The 21,092-nt window shown below is 41.5% G+C and overlaps 1 protein-coding gene across 1 annotated transcript in view; it reads left to right on the top strand.

The window, feature by feature from the left end:
* The window catches only part of LOC124798500 (solute carrier family 12 member 6), a 427,524-nt gene that overhangs the window by 368,015 nt on the left and 38,417 nt on the right, over nucleotides 1–21,092 (top strand). Inside the window, exons 17-18 of the mRNA XM_047261938.1 lie at nucleotides 993–1,100; nucleotides 12,245–12,298. Of these exons, the coding sequence (XP_047117894.1) occupies nucleotides 993–1,100; nucleotides 12,245–12,298 (162 nt within the window). The remainder of the gene's footprint in view (nucleotides 1–992; nucleotides 1,101–12,244; nucleotides 12,299–21,092) is intronic.

Here is a 21,092-nt window from a genome sequence, read left to right as displayed (position 1 = left end):
ATGAACAGCAAACAAGTTTAAAGCCTGAGTGTGGAGCCCAGTTTTGAACAAGTTCATCCTTCCAGTCCACCGACCATGCTTAGTACTTGGCATAAATTGGACTGTCTCTACTGCAAGAAGAATGTTTCTTCTGTATTTGGAAAGATTGTATCTTAATGTGTCTGTATCAACTGTTGCAAACTGAGATCAGTTGTCATTTACTCCCTCTACAAATCACTCTCTTCTTCTTCTTCTTCTTCTTCTTCTTCTTCTTCTTCTACTTAAGTACTTGTGAAATATGTTTGCTTACCATTATTTCTGTAGCTCCATAAAGTAAAGTACACCCTTCCATGCTTAGATCATATTTAGAATTAAGAGGGTTTATATAGTTCAGCTGCTGTGGGACACCCAGCAAGCTTCTTTGGTCTAAAGATCTAGCTTACAGTTGAGGATGTAGCTGTTTTAATTGATAATGCATTACTAAGTCTTTTCGAGGATTTCATCTCACTAAAATAGTAATAGTCTTGCATCTTTTATGTTTTCCTCATTCTGATTTATTTTTCAGTATCTCAACTTTCTGACATGATTTACTCAAAACATGACATTGTACCATTTTTTCTCATATACTTACTGCTGTTTAGATGGCATAATTTTCTTTTCTTTATTTGGATAGCTAAACTCTGTCAGGTCTTAGCAGCCCTTCAGCTATTTCATTACCTGAATAATAATCCCAAAATACATAAGAATACTGCCACCTTTTGATTAAGTAGCAGACACTGAGCATCTATGTTTGGCACAAACTTTCTGTTTGGCCATGTCTTCGTCAACCTCTCATTCTCTGACATGAAGAAATTATTCTCAAAGCCTCCCTTTTTTTTTTAAATTACAGACACAACTCATAGTTATTTGAAAGAATATTTTCGGAGGGTACATTCCACTTTGTGCAGCAGATATTTCTAATAATTCACACCTTTTATGCAACATTATGCTTACATTTATTTATCTGATTTAAGGTGGACAGTGATATATCGGCCTACACTTATGAACGAACATTAATGATGGAGCAACGTAACCAGATGTTGAGGGAATTGCGGCTCAACAAAAAGGAAAGCCTAGGCGTTGTAAGTATTACAAGCGAAATAAATATTAAATCTCTGTTAAATGATCTCCTCAATTGATGTAATTAGCTTTTCTGAACAAAAAATTGTATCTAACCATACTGTTTTCATTTTGAAAATGATAAGTGCTGTGGAATGCCTTATTGTTGTTGTTATTGGTTTGTTAATTTGAATTAAGCTGTCAAGATTTCACTTCACATTAACAGAATTAAAATAAGTTTCTGTCTCATGTCATGTGCTCTTTAACGGAGAGTTCCTTCTGCTTTGCAAATACTATAAGCCCAGGGTAGTAACTGATTTAACAATGCAATGCAGTAGTGTTGACTGAATCACACATGAATTAAATTTATTTGCAGTCGCAGTGGTACCCAACTTTTTTATGTACCCATATTTGTTTCAGTACATCCACTCTACTGTATGTGATTATCCCTACTTACTTCATTGTTTGCAGTCCTCCTAGGATTTTTCAGTGTCATACTAATGCTTATGTAATCAGTTAGACTTCTATCCATAATCTAAAGTTCATTCACTCACACTCTAATGTTAAAGTTTCCTCACAGAATTAAAAGCAATATCAGAATGAATACTCTTAAGAAACACATAAATAGAACTAGTGTATTGAAATAATAGTTTTTTTATTGTGGACATTTATGCAAATATAACTGTAAGAGTATATTATTGCAAATGGTGTGTGTATGTAGCATAAGGTACAACTTATTGTGGTATGGAAGTGTAAATGTATATGTATGTTACTATTTGTCAAAACTTACAAGTAAAGTAAATCAATGGAAAGTACAGGTTGAGGTGTCAACAATATTAGGAAAAGTATAGATTGCTACTCACCGTAAAGATGACACATTGAGTTTCTGGCAGGCACAACAAAAAGATGTTACACATTTAGCTTTTAGCCAAAGCCTTCTTCAGAAAAGAAAATGTACACACATTCACACGAGCAAGTACATCTCACACAAACGTAACTGGGGGATCCTGCTGTCCCAGTTTGTGAAGCAGCCACAGAAATCAAGCATGTTATTTTCTGCTACATGGTGGTCTATTTTGCTCTTGGCCATAGTTTGATGGTGGCTGTTCATCCTGGTGTGGACACCTGATTGTTAGTCACACCAATATAAACAAGCATTATGGTAGCAGAGTTGGTGTATGACATGGCTGCCTTCACAGGTGGCTCTGCCTCTGATGTGGTAGGATAAGTTTGTGACAGGACTGGAATAGTAGGTGCTGGGAGGGTGGAGGAGTAGGTCTTGCATGTGGGTAAAATAGAATGTTGTGTAGGTTGCGTGGATGACAGAAAACCACTTTAGGAGGGGTGGGAAAGACCTTCGGTAATTTGTTCCTCTTTTCAGGACATAATGATACAAAGTGTGTATGCCCCAGGATAACTGGGAAATTTGAGAAAAACAAGGGAATTTTTCGTCTCGAAAAAAGCGGGAATTTTTTACAATTCTGAGAATTTTTCATTGCTTTAATTTTCAGTTAAATTTTTGTAATTTGGACTGGTAGAAAATGACACTCTGCCAAAGAATTTCACTTTAGCTCAGTACTGCAGGGTAATACTGCAACAGTAAAACATAAACTAGAGAAGGAAATGGCGTCATTTAGAACAACAACAAAACACAGTGCACACACAAGCGTGTGTCAACACCAAAATGTGTCAAAGGCTTTAGTACAAAGACTATACAATACTTATTAACAACAAACTGCTTTCAGTGAGCGTGATATCATGATTGTTAACATTTTGAAGTGTCATGGGAACATATTGCGAATGGTGGTTGACTCTTATTCAAAACTTGAAGCTTTGAGGATCAGCCCCTTTGAAAAATTTCTGGCCCAGAAGGCCATCCATTTATGTCATAATTTAAAATTTTACTGGTACATTTGTGTTTGACATATCTTAAAGGAAAACACACCCTAAAAAAGAGCAATATTATACAGGACAGATTAGCTTTTCTTGTAGCTATACTGTATGTATTTTCATTTAAACCATTAACTTTTCCTGTTTTTGTGTTTACGCTTCTGAACAATCTTATTGCCATTGGATGACTACATCATGTGTCCTATGCTCAGAATGTCTGCCATCAATGGCTGGTGAGATTACTTGACTTGAGCTATGATTGGCCAACAAAAGAACATTGAAAACTCAGTTTCAGTGCTTCCGAAGCTACCATGGTGTATGTGGTGGAACTCATATATAGACTTTCCTAATACAAAAGTGTGCAGTGTACATGTTGCCACATATCAAAGATCTTTCCAAAAACACATCATTTTTTTGCTAGGTTTTGTTTCTTAAAGTGCTGGAAAGTTTTACGCCGGTGTATAAAACCACCCCATTTAAAGGCTTGGTACATTTTAAAGATCCAATGGAAAGTATATTGTCACTTAACATGGAGAAAAAATGTACTTTCGTGTAGGGTATAATGCATTCTCACCTGGGAAAAAGTGTATTTTTGACTGGTAAATCCGACGCTAGTGTGTCTCTAAATATACACTGAAGAGCCAAAGAAACTGGTACTCCTGCCTAAAATCGTGTAGGGCCCCCGCAAGCACCCAGAAGTACCGCAACACAACGTGGCAAGGAGTCAACTAATGTCTGAAGTAGTGTTAGAGGGAATTCACACCATGAATTTTGCAGGGCTATCCATAAATCCATAAGAGAACGAGGGGGTGGAGGGCTCTTCTGAACAGCACAGGCATCCCAGATAATGCTCAATAATGTTCATGTCTGGGGAGTTTGTTGCCCAGCGGAAGTGTTTGATCTCAGAAGTGTGTTCCCTGAGCCACTGTGTAGCAATTCTGGATGTGTGGGGTGTCGCATTGTCTTGCTGGAATTGCCCAAGCATGTCGAAATGCACAATGGACACAAATGGATACAGGTGATGAGACAAGATGCTTACATGCATATCACCCATCAGAATAATATCTAGACATATCAGGGATCCCATATCACTCCAACTGCACACGCTCCACACCATTAAAGAGCCTCCACCAACTTGAAAATCCCCTGCTGACTTGCAGGGTACATGGATTCGTGAGGTTGTCTCCGTACCCATAAACGCCCATCCACTCAATACAATTTGAAATGAGACTCGGCCGACCAGGCAACATGTTTCCAGTCATCAACAGTCCAATGTCTGTGTTGACAGGCCCAGGCGAGATGTAAATCTTTGTGGTGTGCAGTCATCAAGGATACACGAGTGGGTCTTCAGCTCCGAAAGCCCATATCAATGATGTTTCATTGAATGGTTTGCATGCCGATGCTTGTTGATGGCCCAGCATTGAAATCTGCAGCAATTTGCGGAAGGGTTGCGCTTCTGTCATGTTGAATGATTCTTTTCAGTCATCAGTCTCGTTCATGCAGTATCTTTTTCCGGCCTCAGTGATGTCGGAGATTTGATGTTTTCCTGATTTTCACAGTACACTTGTGAAATGGTTAGTATGGGAAAATCCCCAGTTCATTGCTACCTCGGAGATGCTATGTTCCATTGCTCATGCGCTGACTGTAACATCATATTAAGACTCACCTGTATCTTGATAACCTGCTAGTGTAGCAGCAGTAACCAATCGAACAACTGCCCCAGACACTTGCTGCCTTATATAGGTGCTGCCAACCACAGCACCGTATTCTGCCTGTTTACATATCTTTGTACTTGAATATGCATGCGTATACCAGTTTCTTTGGCACTTCAGTGTGTGTATATATATATTATCACTCTATGCACACATCTGTCCCCATTAACTGCACCAACCACCAGCAGTACCTGTATTTCAACAATGCTATCTCTTCCACACCAAAAACCCCCTCCCATATGGCCTAGTCCACAATACACACACACACACACACACACACACACACACACACACACACACACACACACACACACACACACACACATCGTCTCATAGATATTCAAAGCATGACAAAGGATGTGATTCAGTTGTACCAGTCCAGGGTGGCACTGGGTGACGAAGGGGGCACTGCTTTGTAACTGGTTCTTGAGGGTGATGAGAGGATTGAGGTGTGTGGGGAAATGACATGGGAAATATGTTTGTGAGCTAGGTCGGAGGGATAGTGCCTGTTTGCGAAGGCTTGTTGGCATCTTCAGCATATTAGGCAAGATATGCCGTTTCTGGGTGTCCAGGCTGTATGGGAGGGATTTTTTGTGGTGGAATGGATGCATCTGCCAAAATGCAGGTACTGTTGGTGGTTGGTGCAGTTAATGTGGACAGAAGAGTGCATGGAGCCAACAGAGAGGGGTAATTCAATGTCCAGGAAGGTGGCATGCTGCATTGAGGAGGACCACATGAAGCAGATGTTGAGGTTGTGAAGGATTGAGGATAGGGTTTCTTGACCTTAAGTCCAGATCATAAAGATAAAACAGTGAACCTGAACCAGACTAGGGGTTTGGGGCTTCATGAGGCTAGGAAGGCTTCCTGTAGATCGCACACAAACAGGTTGGCATAGGTGGGTTCCATGCAAGTGCCCATGGCTGTGCTGTGGATTTGTTTGTATACCTTGCCTACAAAGGAGAAGTATTGTGTGTTAGGTTAAAGTTAGTAGGGTGTATGAGAAATGACGTGGTAGGTTTTTAGTCTGAAAGACATTGGGGAAGATAGTATTCAGTTGTGGCAAGACCATTTGCATGATGGTTGTTGATGTATAGGGAAGTGATGTCAACGGTGATGAGTAGGGATTCAGGAGTTTAAGGGGTGGGGGTGGTGGAGAGTTGGTGAATAAGGAGTGTTTGGTATCTTTGACATAGGTGACTACATTTTGGGCAGTTGGTCGGAGATGTTGGTCAATGAGGGCCAAAATTCTTTCACTGGAGGCACAATGCGCATCCAGAATTCTTGGGTTTGTGGATTTTAGGGAGCATTCAGGAGGTGGATATCATATGGGTGAGGAGGGAAATGGATTTAGGGGAGAGGTGCTGGGAAGGGCCTAAGGCTTTAAGTAGAGATTGTAGGTTATGTTCGACTTCTGAGATAGTGGAGGAGTCAGATAATTGGCACAGGCCTTCCGCCAGGCAGTCACTGCTATTTATGACAATAGTGGTGGAACCTTTGTCTGCAGGTAGGATGATTAGGTCAGGATTTGTTTTGAGATGGTATATTGCTGTCCATTCTTCTGCTGAAAGCCTGACATTCTTAGGAAGGGACCAGGGGAAGGATGGTGAGGCCAAGTTCGATGCAAGGAATTTCTGGAAGGTGACCAGGGCAGGGAGTGGTTAGGTGCAGTGGGGAGAGAACCACTGTTGGATGGTGGTATGAACTGTGAGAGGCAGGGCTCAATGTTAGGATTAAGTTGGCTTTGGATGGAGGGATTTGTGGCAAAGCAGTGTTTCCACTGAACGGATCAAGTCCAATGTGGTTAAGTTTGGGTGTAGAGTTAAAGGTGAAGCCTTTGGATAGGACTAAAACTTATGGGGCTGAGGATTTTGGTGGAAACGTTAACACCAGTGTTCAGGGATTGTTTCAGCTTTTTGATTTAATGATGGGTTGGCAGGGAGTTTTGGGGGGTTTGGCTAGTTGAAAAGGTCAGCAAAGCAGGAAATGGGTGTTATGAGGACTCAACAAGGAGGAACACTGTGGGTAAGATAGGAGTTGGATAGTGGCGCCTAAAGGCAGCAGCAGGATATCAGCAGGTTGGGTAACTTATGGAAGCCATGTCTGGAATTCTATTCCAGGTGCTGGAGAACAAGGGAATCTGTTTCAGATATTTGATATATGTAGTAGGATTTGCCCAGTAGCAATATCTTGTGGAAAAAGCAGAGGTGGTTCTAGGATGCATGTATCATGGGGGTGTGTTTTTGCAGTTTATGAGGGACAGGGACTGGCAGAATATGAAAAGGTGAGGGGGGGGGGGGGGGAGGGGTGAATTCAGTGATTAGTCAGCAGGTAGGCACTATTATCCAGACCTAGTCCACAAACTGCTCTCTCATACGCTTCCCCCTCATCCCCCAGTATTTCCACCAATCCCAAGAACCAGTTATAAAGGAGTGCCCCCGTGGTCAACCAAAACCGCCCTGGACTCAGAACAGCTGAACCTCATCCTCCATCAGATCTTTGATTATCTATCATCATGCTCTGAAATGAGGGAAATTCTACCCAAGATATTTCCCACCCTTCCTAAAATGGTGTTCCATCTCCCACCAAACCTCTACAACATCCTAGTCCCTCTCCAGTATTGTGACAGGTTGATCTTACCCCATCAGAGGCCAGGCCACTTGTGACAGCAGCCACGTCATATACCAGCTCTGCTGCAATCATTGCACAGATTTTTATATTGATGTGACTACCAAGCAGATGCCCCACCAGGAAGAATGATCGTCTGCCAAAGTGTGGCCAAGAGCAAAGGAGACCACTCTGTGGCACAACATGCAGCTGAAAATAAAATGATTGATTTCAATGGCTGCATTGTAAACCAGGCCATTGAGATCCTACCTTCCACCACCGTCTTTTCTGAACTGTGCAAATGGGAGTTACCCTTACAATACATTCTCCATTCCTGAAATCACACCAGCCTCAACCTACAGTTACCTGCTCTCCCGCACCTTCCACGCAACAGTTTCCATGACCTGTGTCCTATCACCTCCTCCCCTTTCACACGCCCTTTCACCCTCATTGTGTGCTGCCGTCTGTCAATGTACCTACCTGTCCTCTTCCTTCCTGCTCCTCAGCTTTTCCGTCCCCATCCCATTCTCCCTGCCCACAGCCTTCCAGTGCTGTGCCTAGCAGTCTTGTCATGTTCCAGCTAGTCCCTGCATGCTCCAACAGACAGCACTCTCGTCTCCTCACACCCATACTCTGCTATCCTCCCTCTCTTCCTTCCCTAGCCTACAGAAGGTTGCTGCTTTTATTCAATGTAACAGTTGCATTCCAGTCGAAGATACTTGTGAGAATATTGATGTGTGCATGAGGTGTGTTTGCTTGTGTGTGTGTGTGTGTGTGTGTGTGTGTGTGTGTGTGTATGTGTGTGTGCGTGCGCGCGCGTGCGTGCGTGCATGCATTTTCTTTTCTGAAGTAGCCTTCAACTGAAAGCTGATTGTGTAACAGTCTTTTCGTTGTGCCTGTCCGCAACTCAATGTGCAGTGAGTACCAATCTATACTTTTCCATACATTTAAAGTACTAGATGCTAAATGCTGCAATGTGCTCTGCACATGTCTGTCTTGCATAACTCTCCTCATCACCAATTTAGAGAGACTGCAAACTATTATTGTTCCTTAGAGCAACAATAGGCCCAAAAACAACACTTCATAAATATGGGAGAACATCCAAAACAAGATAAATGTTCATAAGTGTGTTATTAAATAAACTTTAAAGAAAAAAATATTAATATAATTAGTCATAGAAAAATTGTACAAAGAATACAAGTTCCATGGGATATTAGTATGTGTACTATTATTGTTCCATAGAACAATAATAGGCCCAAAAAGAACACTTCATAAATATGGGAGAATATCCAAAACAAGATAAATGTTCATAAGTGTGTTATTAAATAAACTTTAAAGAAAAGAATATTAATATAATTAGTCATAGAAAAATTGTACAAAGAATACACGTTCCATGGGATATTAGTATGTGTAATTGCAACTTGCTGTCAGCACTGTATAATTTTGTACAACTTTGGCAGTAGTGTCATCACTTCTGGCAAAGCTGATGGGTTTGTGATGCAGTTAGTACATTTAGATTTGTGTGCTTAAGGGGGTTACTTCATTTATTTGAAAAATCCCTGCCTTCTGCGATATAATCTCAAAATAAAGCAAAATCAGCTGAAGTATAATGCATGAAAGTTGCACTGTCAAGTATAACAAAGAATAATCAATTTTTCACAAAATAATTTAATTGGATGGATAAAAAGGATGGATAAAAAATCTACTCACCAAGTGGCAGCAGAACACATTCATAAAAGAAAGTTATAACTAGGCAAGCATTTGGTGCCTATGGCTACTCCTTCAGGCAGAAGGGTTTGAAGGGGAAGGAACAGGGGTGAAGGAAAAGGACCGGTGAGGTTTAGGAAAAAGGATAGGTTTTGGGAAAGCCCACAACAATCAGCCTTTCCTTCTCATCCTGTCTGGTAAGTCTCCCCTGACCTGCAGTTCTGGGAGACTTTCTTGAAATCTACCCCTTTCCTAGACCTCTCCAATCCCTTTCCTTCACCCCTCTTCCTTGCCCTACGAATTCTTGTGCCTTAAGAAGGAACCACAGGCTCCGAAAGCTTGCCTAATTATAACTTTCTTTTATGTGTGTGTTTTGCCGCCACTTGGTGAGGAGATTTTTTTTATCTGTCCAATTAAATTATTTTATTATGAAGAATAAGAACGATAAATACATGCCGGTTCCTTCATATCAAGTCCGAAACTGAAAATTTGTCTTCTATAAATGGAACTGAAATAAGAAATCATGAAGTGTTGATCTGGAAAGGAATTAGTGCTATTTACAGGAAATAGACATGATAAGGCACAAGTAAAATCAAGGAGGAATAGAGGTAAATGATAACTTCAGTGCAGCATTATTGTTTCAGTGTCCCTCAAAACTAACTTTGTTGCTTTATCTTTGATTTTGCGTACCAGTGAAATAAAACCCTAGTTCATTCACTCTGGTTAATCTTTGCCCAACATGTAATGTTCTTATAATGTAATATCATGCAAAAAGCAGAGTTAGTAACATATTCATTTAAGAAAGAGAAGCAAGTAAAAAGAAGCTAAGCAATAATTAATAATGAAAAATACTGTAAAAACTATGTACGTAATTTTTAATATTGTTAAACAGGTAGGAGATATATGAAACTGATATATTCATCCATGACCTGGTCTCACCTGGAGTGTAGTGGTTCTGCCTTACACTTTTTTTTCTCTCTTTCTCTTTTTCCACTCAGAGGAATGTTGTACAATATGACAAGATTTTTCTGCAAACATGGAAGGCAGTACACTCCCCACCAAAAAAAAAAAAAAAAAAAAAAAAAAAAAAATTAAAAAAAAAAAAAAAAATAAAAATAAAAATTATCACACACACCCAGTACTTATTGTACAACACTTTCTGGATTATTCCAGATTCAATAATTGACCCTACAGAATATATTCTCCATGGAAAAGGGAAATGGAAAACTTTCACTTCACATTAAAAAATTAAAAAAAATTAAAAAAAAAAAAAAAAAAAAAAAAAAAAACATGCGAATGTCACTTACTGTGACTTAACATCTTAAAAATAACACTATATATTCTATTTAAACATATGTGCATCTGGAGCAGATGAAGAGGAAGGATTACGACTAGTGAGAAACTGTCAAAGAAGTAATCATGCCAGTAAATTCTTCTTTAATCACCTGTTTTTATTCAACAATGTTAGTGGGGTATCTGTGATATATTTTGTTTTGAAGCCATGTCCACATAAAGTACTCAACAATTGCAGAAGTCAAGGAATATCACTGTTTGTGAGATGGTCCACCTTTCAATAATCAACAAATCACTAACATCAGTTGTCATATAGTATGATATGTGTGTCATATAATATGATATGTGTGATGTTAAATGAAGTACATTTGTTTAACGTGCCCTTAAAGAATGTTTCAAGCATTACAACATACTGATCCTAAAGTTTGGAAGGTAGGAGACGAGGTACTGGCAGAAGTAAAGCTGTGAGTACTGGGCGTGAGTCGTGCTTCGGTAGCTCAGTTGGTAGAGCGCTTGCCCGCGAAAGGCAAAGGTACCGAGTTTGAGTCTCGGTCGGGCACACAGTTTTAATCTGCCAGGAAGTTTCATACTGATCCTATGTTAATATCACTGCACCAGCATACACTAATGTTGATGAAAATGTTTTTTGTTTCTCCTGTAATGTTTTCTACTTCTTGCTACATCTGTGAACTTTGAAGTGGACTTTGCCTGACATTGAAATATCATAAGGGACGTACCCTACTAATTTTTATCTCAGTCAAACTCTGTGTCCTTCCTACAAGAGTACTGGCATAGTAACATTTCAAAAGTCTCTTTGTGGAGTGGGAAAAGTGAAAATCATGGAAGAAAATAAGTGGCATGTTGAACATTTGAACCAGTCATTGAGACCTCCAATGATATTATAAATTTGTAGGGCACTTCCTGTGAAAAGCAAGCAAACAGTTTTGAGTATGAGTTTGGTGTACAGTTCTAGAAGAAAGATGTCATTGAATAACTAGCCATCAGTTCTGATGATTCAAGTTTCATACAATTTCTTCTTTCTTGTTGGGGAGATGGTATGTAGGTGATGCTGTAGGAAGCTATGTATTGTCCCCTCAGACCACACACATTCTGTCTGTGTCTGTTGAACAAAAACTGTGACTTTCACACAATCAAAATGTGTAATAAAGCTGAGAAGTAATGAAAATGTGCTGAACTGACAGCTAAGTGCTGTTGCAGAATACAATCCAAGTTTTTTTTTGTAAAATGTAAGATGAAAGTATGATAATTGAATTAGATCATATTAACTGATTCTTCTGTCACTTCTTGGTAGAACAGTGTTAACTTATGTGTCATCAGGTAGTCGGTTAAAGCATGATGGGGCCTAGTAAGCCAAAAAGTGGTTAACAAAAAATAAATTAATGCTGTAGAACATGCACAATATTATGCTTTATCTTTATAACGGGTAAGTAGTTTAAATTGATCACTAGGTTTCCTTTTTCCCCATACCATATATGAGGTTTCCTTTGCTACAAATGTGAAACTTCAAGTCTAATGTATAAACAGTAACTCATAAACTGAATTTACTTAATACAAGGAAATAATGTGTATATGTCTCCAATCAATATGATCTTCATATAACTGACTTACATCAGACTGTGGGAGAGTTGGGCAGGTCACTCCTACAAAATGCTAAAGCATAGAATCAGTGCAGATACCTTTTTTTCCCCAAACTGGCAAATTTTTGAGTACATATTATTTAAATTATACAGTACTGACAGCTGTTAATATCTAATGAGCAAAAAATAACAAAGACAAAAGGTTAAGATTTGTTGTAAAAAAGTGTAAATACATTTTAATTTGGTGTGCTGCTTCTATGGAATTTGCATTTGTCTTAAGATGTCCATTATCAATATTCTGTACTACATACTTTCGCAATCACTTTTCTGTATCTTTTTCTCTTTTCTTTGCTCTCTTCAAAGGTGCAAACACTTGTAGATTTCAACGAGGTACCATCGGAGGAGAAACTGCCTCTGGTTTGTTCATTTCATGTGTTAAATGCTTTACTTTTGCTTGTAAAACCTGCTTGAGCTCTCAGGAATGGCAGTTAATGGTTGTATTGATGAGATATCTTTTTTATTTTAAAAAAAATGTGTGTGCCTAGTTCAGGATACTTACTCAAACAGTTTTCCATGTCACTTTGTAGTCATTGAAACATTTCCCTGAATGTAATAATGTCAGTCATTCCTTGGAGCTGCAATATTTTCAGGTTGTAGCAGCATCCCCAGCACGTTTCATTGCCAGTTGCTTTATTTTTAAACCTTAGAATGCATGATAAAAGAATGAGGCCGAATCAGTGTCTCTTCAGACAGTTGTGCTTTAGTCACAACTTTAATAATATTTATGTCTAAACTGGCACTTCCAGTTTTACATTATGCTGTGGACTTAGTGTTTGATAGTACTTGTGGAGGATAAATACATTATTAAAGTATTAATTTGCAGTGGTGTTAACAACAAGAGTGCCAGTTATTTATGTAAGGTAGGCACTAGAATAATCTGGGTGCATTTGTAAGCATAAAGAATTGTTGAAATGTGCTGAACTGAAGAAATAGACTCCATGCGGTTAACAAGATAAGTAAGAATTATAAATCACTGAAAACCTTTCGCAGATAGAAATTATTCTGTTCAGGAATGAAGCTCTGTGACATTCATGAATATACATAACATCTCTCCCTCCCTCTCTCTCTCTCTCTCTCTCTCTCTCTCTCTCTCTCTCTCTCTCTCTCCCTCCCTCCCTCCCTCCCTCTCCCCCTCCCTCCCTCCCCCTCTCCCTATCTTCTTCCCTCCCTCCTCCCCTCCCCACTCTCACCTCTCTCTTTAAAGAACAATGCAGTAGAATTATCCAGGCAATTAGTTATTTATTCAGCGAACAATGACCCTGCAAATACTTCCATTCTAACCAAAACATATTGATGCTTCATGTTTTCAGAAGCGGATGTAAACCTTTTCACTGTGTGAAAACAACAGCAGTTATGTATCATCAAAGAATTTCTGCAACCCCCTTGCATTTGCTAAAAAATGAAAGATGGGTGTGAAATTGACCACATGAATTGTGGACACCAATATTTCATACAGTATTCAAAAAATATCAGATTCCTCAGGATGTTTGTTGCTGCTAGATGACCCTGTGCCACATGGAGAAAGATATATGTGTAAATCTAGAATAATTGTTAATAAAAGTAGGAACATTGAGATCTCACATATCCTAACCAGCAATGACAAACAGAAAATAGACTTTTTCTTTCCAATGAGCCATTCGAAAAGTCCATGACTTAAATATGCAACTACTGCAGTAGTAACATACCAATCCTAAGCTTAGGGGAAACTTCAAAAAAGGGAAGTTCATACTTCATTATTTTGGGCACTAAAAATTCATTTTGAGATATTAGCATTGAAGTCTGTATCTTGGAGACATGATTATTGGCATGCGTTGAAACAATAATATTTGGATGCAGTGTGGCAGCCATACCCCAGAATTGTGTGGACGGTGGCATGCCAGTGTTTGCCAGTGAGCACACATTTTACAGTTAGGGCAACCTTTGGCAACAGTTCAGCACCCACAGGCACAAAAGAGAGAAAAACAAAAGCCAGTGTGAGCTAGACGTCTGTGCCTTGTGGACGTTTACACCGATTGGAGATTCCATTGGCTGCGACCACGTGGGTCAAGTACAACATGCGCTCCCCTCTGACGCGTTTATGAATTAGAACAAGTGCCGATCATTTGTTCCATCCCATCATGTTCGCAAATTAAAACAAAAGCCAGTGTGAGCTAGACGTCCGTGCCTTGCATTCGCTAAAAAATGAAAGATGGGTGTGAAATTGACCACATGAATTGTGGACACCAATATTTCATACAGTATTCAAAAAATATCAGATTCCTCAGGATGTTTGTTGCTGCTAGATGACCCTGTGCCACATGGAGAAAGATATATGTGTAAATCTAGAATAATTGTTAATAAAAGTAGGAACATTGAGATCTCACATATCCTAACCAGCAATGACAAACAGAAAATAGACTTTTTCTTTCCAATGAGCCATTCGAAAAGTCCATGACTTAAATATGCAACTACTGCAGTAGTAACATACCAATCCTAAGCTTAGGGGAAACTTCAAAAAAGGGAAGTTCATACTTCATTATTTTGGGCACTAAAAATTCATTTTGAGATATTAGCATTGAAGTCTGTATCTTGGAGACATGATTATTGGCATGCGTTGAAACAATAATATTTGGATGCAATGTGGCAGCCATACCCCAGAATTGTGTGGACGGTGGCATGCCAGTGTTTGCCAGTGAGCACACATTTTACAGTTAGGGCAACCTTTGGCAACAGTTCAGCACCCACAGGCACAAAAGAGAGAAAAACAAAAGCCAGTGTGAGCTAGACGTCTGTGCCTTGTGGACGTTTACACCGATTGGAGATTCCATTGGCTGCGACCACGTGGGTCAAGTACAACATGCGCTCCCCTCTGACGCGTTTATGAATTAGAACAAGTGCCGATCATTTGTTCCATCCCATCATGTTCGCAAATTAAAACAAAAGCCAGTGTGAGCTAGACGTCCGTGCCTTGCATTCGCTAAAAAATGAAAGATGGGTGTGAAATTGACCACATGAATTGTGGACACCAATATTTCATACAGTATTCAAAAAATATCAGATTCCTCAGGATGTTTGTTGCTGCTAGATGACCCTGTGCCACATGGAGAAAGATATATGTGTAAATCTAGAATAATTGTTAATAAAAGTAGGAACATTGAGATCTCACATATCCTAACCAGCAATGACAAACAGAAAATAGACTTTTTCTTTCCAATGAGCCATTCGAAAAGTCCATGACTTAAATATGCAACTACTGCAGTAGTAACATACCAATCCTAAGCTTAGGGGAAACTTCAAAAAAGGGAAGTTCATACTTCATTATTTTGGGCACTAAAAATTCATTTTGAGATATTAGCATTGAAGTCTGTATCTTGGAGACATGATTATTGGCATGCGTTGAAACAATAATATTTGGATGCAATGTGGCAGCCATACCCCAGAATTGTGTGGACGGTGGCATGCCAGTGTTTGCCAGTGAGCACACATTTTACAGTTAGGGCAACCTTTGGCAACAGTTCAGCACCCACAGGCACAAAAGAGAGAAAAACAAAAGCCAGTGTGAGCTAGACGTCTGTGCCTTGTGGACGTTTACACCGATTGGAGATTCCATTGGCTGCGACCACGTGGGTCAAGTACAACATGCGCTCCCCTCTGACGCGTTTATGAATTAGAACAAGTGCCGATCATTTGTTCCATCCCATCATGTTCGCAAATTAAAACAAAAGCCAGTGTGAGCTAGACGTCCGTGCCTTGCATTCGCTAAAAAATGAAAGATGGGTGTGAAATTGACCACATGAATTGTGGACACCAATATTTCATACAGTATTCAAAAAATATCAGATTCCTCAGGATGTTTGTTGCTGCTAGATGACCCTGTGCCACATGGAGAAAGATATATGTGTAAATCTAGAATAATTGTTATTAAAAGTAGGAACATTGAGATCTCACATATCCTAACCAGCAATGACAAACAGAAAATAGACTTTTTCTTTCCAATGAGCCATTCGAAAAGTCCATGACTTAAATATGCAACTACTGCAGTAGTAACATACCAATCCTAAGCTTAGGGGAAACTTCAAAAAAGGGAAGTTCATACTTCATTATTTTGGGCACTAAAAATTCATTTTGAGATATTAGCATTGAAGTCTGTATCTTGGAGACATGATTATTGGCATGCGTTGAAACAATAATATTTGGATGCAGTGTGGCAGCCATACCCCAGAATTGTGTGGACGGTGGCATGCCAGTGTTTGCCAGTGAGCACACATTTTACAGTTAGGGCAACCTTTGGCAACAGTTCAGCACCCACAGGCACAAAAGAGAGAAAAACAAAAGCCAGTGTGAGCTAGACGTCTGTGTCTTGTGGACGTTTACACCGATTGGAGATTCCATTGGCTGCGACCACGTGGGTCAAGTACAACATGCGCTCCCCTCTGACGCGTTTATGAATTAGAACAAGTGCCGATCATTTGTTCCATCCCATCATGTTCGCAAATTAAAACAAAAGCCAGTGTGAGCTAGACGTCCGTGCCTTGTGGATGTTTACACCGATTGGAGATTCCATTGGCTGTGACCAAGTACAACATGTGCTCTCCTCTGACGCGTTTATGAATTAGATCAAGTGCCGATCATTTGTTCCATCCCATCATGTTCGCAAATTAAAGCAAAAGCCAGTGTGAGTTAGATGTCTGTGCCTTGTGGACATTTACACCGATTGGAGATTCAATTGGCTGCGACCACGTGGGTCAAGTACAACATGCGCTCCCCTCTGACGTGTTTATGAATTAGAACAAGTGCCGGTCATTTGTTCCATCCCATCATGTTCGCAAATTAAATGGCACCCCGCAAAATGAAAAGTAAGTTGCGTGTTCGGCTGGACACGTGTCCTTTGTCTCTCCGCAGCTGCAAGACCATACTACACACTCAATCACTGAGGAGTGTGCACTTTCCAGGACTGTGGTCGAGCTATTTACTGCAACTATGTGAGTGCAACATGTGAATGTTTGAGACAGTACTTCTCCAAGTTTTTTAGTGTACCAACAATTGTCAATAAAAGTGTTATTATTTAATCAGGTGTTTGATCAATTACCATTGCTTGAGCCTACACCCTGAACTTAAGTGTGTGGGTGTGGCAGTAAAAGCCAGCTCACTACACAATGGGCCTGAAAGCAGTAAAAACCAACCCGTTTCCCCTCTCTACACGGGTGCAAGTTGTAATAGTTGTGCAGACAGATATGCAGCTGGATGCCATCACAGAATTGGCTGATTAGATACACAACACATTGGCCACAATGCCTAGCACTGCAGCTGCAGCAGGCTACAACATAGTACCCCCACAGCAGCACACACCACCTGCAGCCTACGTCTTGGACTCGGATCTACACCATCTAGTGCAGAACTAGGCCACACAGGTGGCATTACTTACCATACAGGTAGATAGGTTGGCGCACTTACAGCCAGAGGGCAGCAGGCTTCACACCAACAGTAGAACTGTCTACAGGTGACCCAGCTCATACAATTGGCAACCCAGCAACAGCCAATTTAATGGTACCCCACTGTCAGCAGAACCATCTCTGAGCAATTTCTGTTGGTACTATGCCCATTTCAAAACGAAGCAATAAAGTATTGTTCACCATGCTCTCACCTAAATGGCAGCTGCAACCAGGCCTAGATGCACCCAACTGCAGTATCAAAATGTCTGTTCATAATGGAACAGGGTGGGGGCACAAGGTACCTGATTGACACAGGTTTGCATTTATCCATTTTCACTCGGACGGTGGTAAGAGACCGTAGGAAGGCTGAAACTCTGTGTCAATGGCGGCAAACAATCCCGCCATAAAAATATACAGTACTCATCACTGAAATGTGGACCTCAGACTGAACTGCACATTTGTGTGGAGATTCATTGTGGTCAATGTGCTGGTCCTGGACGTGAATTTCCCCAGCCACTACAGGCTGCTTTGTGACATTGATTACACAACAAGTTTGAGGATATTGAGACTGCAACAGCAGGGAGTGTTCTTCAGCATAAAACCCATGGCATCACCCAGACCGTACACCAACATCCTTGAGAAATTCTAGGAGCTTACTGAGCCATCTGGGCACTGTGGGAGCCAAACATATGATGGTCCACCAAGCTTAGCCCTCCCACCTTGTGCCACCCAAGTCTTCTTAAACTTGATAGGCTCACAGTAACAAAGGCCAAGTTTGAAGGCATGGTGTGACAAGGCACTGTGTGACCAGCAAGTGCTCCATTGTCTTCCACATTACATTTAGTACTGAGAAAGGATAATTCATGGCCCCAAAGTGGGGATGTCCATGCACTGAATTCAGGGATGGTGCCAGACAGATAATCAGTTCCACATCTGGTGGATTTTAGCTGCACCTTGGCGGGCTCGACTATATTCAGGAAAATCAGCTGCGTAAAGGAGTACACGCAGATCCCCATTGTGCCAGAATACATTAAAAAAATAGCAATTTTCACCCCATTTTTGGCTCTTTGAGAGCATGCATGTGATGTTCAGCCTTTGGTGTGCTGCCCAGGCTTGGTAGCGTTTCCTGAATGGAATTTTGAAATGCTTGCCAGGCTATTTTCCACTGCTTGACAACATACTCATGTTCTCAAAGTCACCCGATTTCAACTGCAGAGCTCTAATGACAGTCTTTTGGTGCCTCAGTGAGGTTGGCATCATTACAAACACGTTGAATTGTGTATTCAGAGTATTGGAGATCAAATTTCTAGGGCATCAAATCACCCCCACTTGTTCCAAGACTCCGTTGGACAAGGTACAGGCAATCTTCAACATGACATGCCTACAGACCCATGGAGGTCTCTGCTGATATCTCACCATGATTAGCTTTTACCTGCTATGGGCACAGCAGTCCAGCAACATGTTGGTGGCAGGTGGCAGCCACTCAGTTTCTCTGTGCACAAGTTATCGACATTGCAGTGCTTGTCGAGTGTGTATGTCCGTGCGGTGCTTGTGGTGTACCTGGCTGTGAAATATTTCCATTCATCAGTAGAAGACAGCACCTTCATTATTTTTACTGACCCATGAATTTCAGAGCAACAACATCAACAGTTCCCACACCAACTACACAACAGCTAGATTATGCGTCACAGTTCACCACAGACATCCATCACATTTCCAGGATGGACAATGAAATCATTGACTGCATGTCCCATGATTGTGCTGTTAGTCTTCCCCTGTGAACTTTGAGGACATCACCCAAGAACAGGAGAGTGATGAACAAATGTACAGGTTCTGCCACAACACTTCCAGAGGCCTACAACTGGAACTAATGCCAATTCCCAGTTCCTCCCACAAGATTTGGTGCAATGTTGCAACAAGCACACATTGTCCAACAAGCACACATTGTCCATTTTTCCCAGAGAAATTCTGGTGAAGCGCATTTGCTGCTATCACACCCTGATATAAACACCACTGTGAAACTTGTGGCCACACGTTTCATTTGGCTGGGACTCCGTGCTGCGTGCCAGTGTGCGAAAGTCGGGAGACATACCCATGCACCCATCGGCACTTTCCCTGTCGTTGCACTCTGCTTTGCACACATCCATGGTGACTTTGTGGACCCCTTTCCTCTGTTCCAAAGCAAGCAGTATCTACTTTACATTGGTGGACTTTTCCAAATGCTGGTCAGAAGGCTGGTCAGGGGCAATGCCAATAGGGGACATCACTGCTGAGACTATTGCCACTGCCTTCGTTGACACCTAGGTGGCATGCTTCGGCTGCCCCATTCATATAACAGCAGAAAACAGTCTCCATTTTGACAGCTTGCTGTTAATGCACACTGCCTGACTTTGTGGTATGCGACTACTTTGAACTACCAGCTATCACCCTGCATTTAACAGCATGGTCAGGTGGCTCCATTGGACACTGAAAGTGTCACTGACATGTCACAACATTGCCTGGATAGAATCACTTCCACACGTACTCAGCCTGTGAGTAACACCAGAGGGCAAGAGTGGAATTTCACCTGCAGACCTCATCTACAGTCAATCGCCTGCCATCCCCTCAACACCACCACTGGCTGAAAGTCTGTGCAGTCATGTGGTCGGCCTCTAACCATATGCACTGATATGGCACAGCACTGGCAGAGTATTGCTTCATACTGATTTGTAGCACTGTACGCATGTTACATTATGCACAGATCTCGTACAACAACCATTTAGGCCACTCTAATCAGGACTGTGCTGTGTGATTACCTATGATGAAAAGACTCTGCAGATCGAATGTAATGGCAAGTAGGCTAAAGTCATGATCAGCCGAGCCAAGCCAGCTTATATCTTGATCTCTCCGGCCACTGTTCACTTCTTTGACTCAGCGGAGGACCTGTCTGTGGGTGACACTCTCCACCCAACCCGTCAGGCAGAGCCACTGGTGATGCGCAGACTCCGCCAGCTGTCACCATGCAGCCATGTGTGCCTCAACCTGCCCCCAGTCCACCCAGTGGGGCCCCCAGACCATTCCCCTCACTGGTGGCCTGACCATCTCCACCACATACCTAGCAGAGTACAGTGTGCAAACTGGCCTCTGCGTCTGTTTCAAACACCCATGCTGCGTCATAATTATTTCATGCCCCATGATGCAGCCAGCACACATCTCACCTGCCTCCTGCCGTTATGACACTGTCTGTGGTGGCCCACCTCACCAGCTCGCATTCCCACCAAGCTCCGGACACCGTCTTCCACACCACCGGGCTTGTCCATTGCACCTCCGGGACCCGTGTCAGAGTCCTGATGACGCCTTATCCGTGCAAGCTTAGGCTTCCATAGTCTCTGTGCCCACAACTGCTCTGTGTGTCAAGACCGCAGCAAGTGCCACGTCATGTTTCCACATTGGGTGTGTCAAGAACTCTTTGCATTATGAACCACACTTCTGCATGTGTGAACATTTTGTTTCATGTCTTTTATTCGTATTTAAACAGACATTGTTTGTGTGCCAGTGTCCTCTGAAGTGACATCTCTGCACTGAACATTTCCAGCCACACATCACCACGGACAGCTCCCAGACAGCACTGCTTGTCACTACTGTCACCAGCAGGCTGTGCGAGGACATACCTACCGTGCACCCTTCCAGCTGCGCACTGTGTCATGCACCACCGCCCAATCATCACTGACTAGCCTGCAGCTGTTGAGCTCACATTGACA

This window comes from Schistocerca piceifrons, chromosome 5, assembly GCF_021461385.2.
Source record: "Schistocerca piceifrons isolate TAMUIC-IGC-003096 chromosome 5, iqSchPice1.1, whole genome shotgun sequence".
NCBI lineage: Eukaryota > Metazoa > Arthropoda > Insecta > Orthoptera > Acrididae > Schistocerca > Schistocerca piceifrons.
The sequence above is the reverse complement of the archived record's forward strand: the minus strand, read 5'-3'. Positions and strand labels throughout refer to the sequence as shown.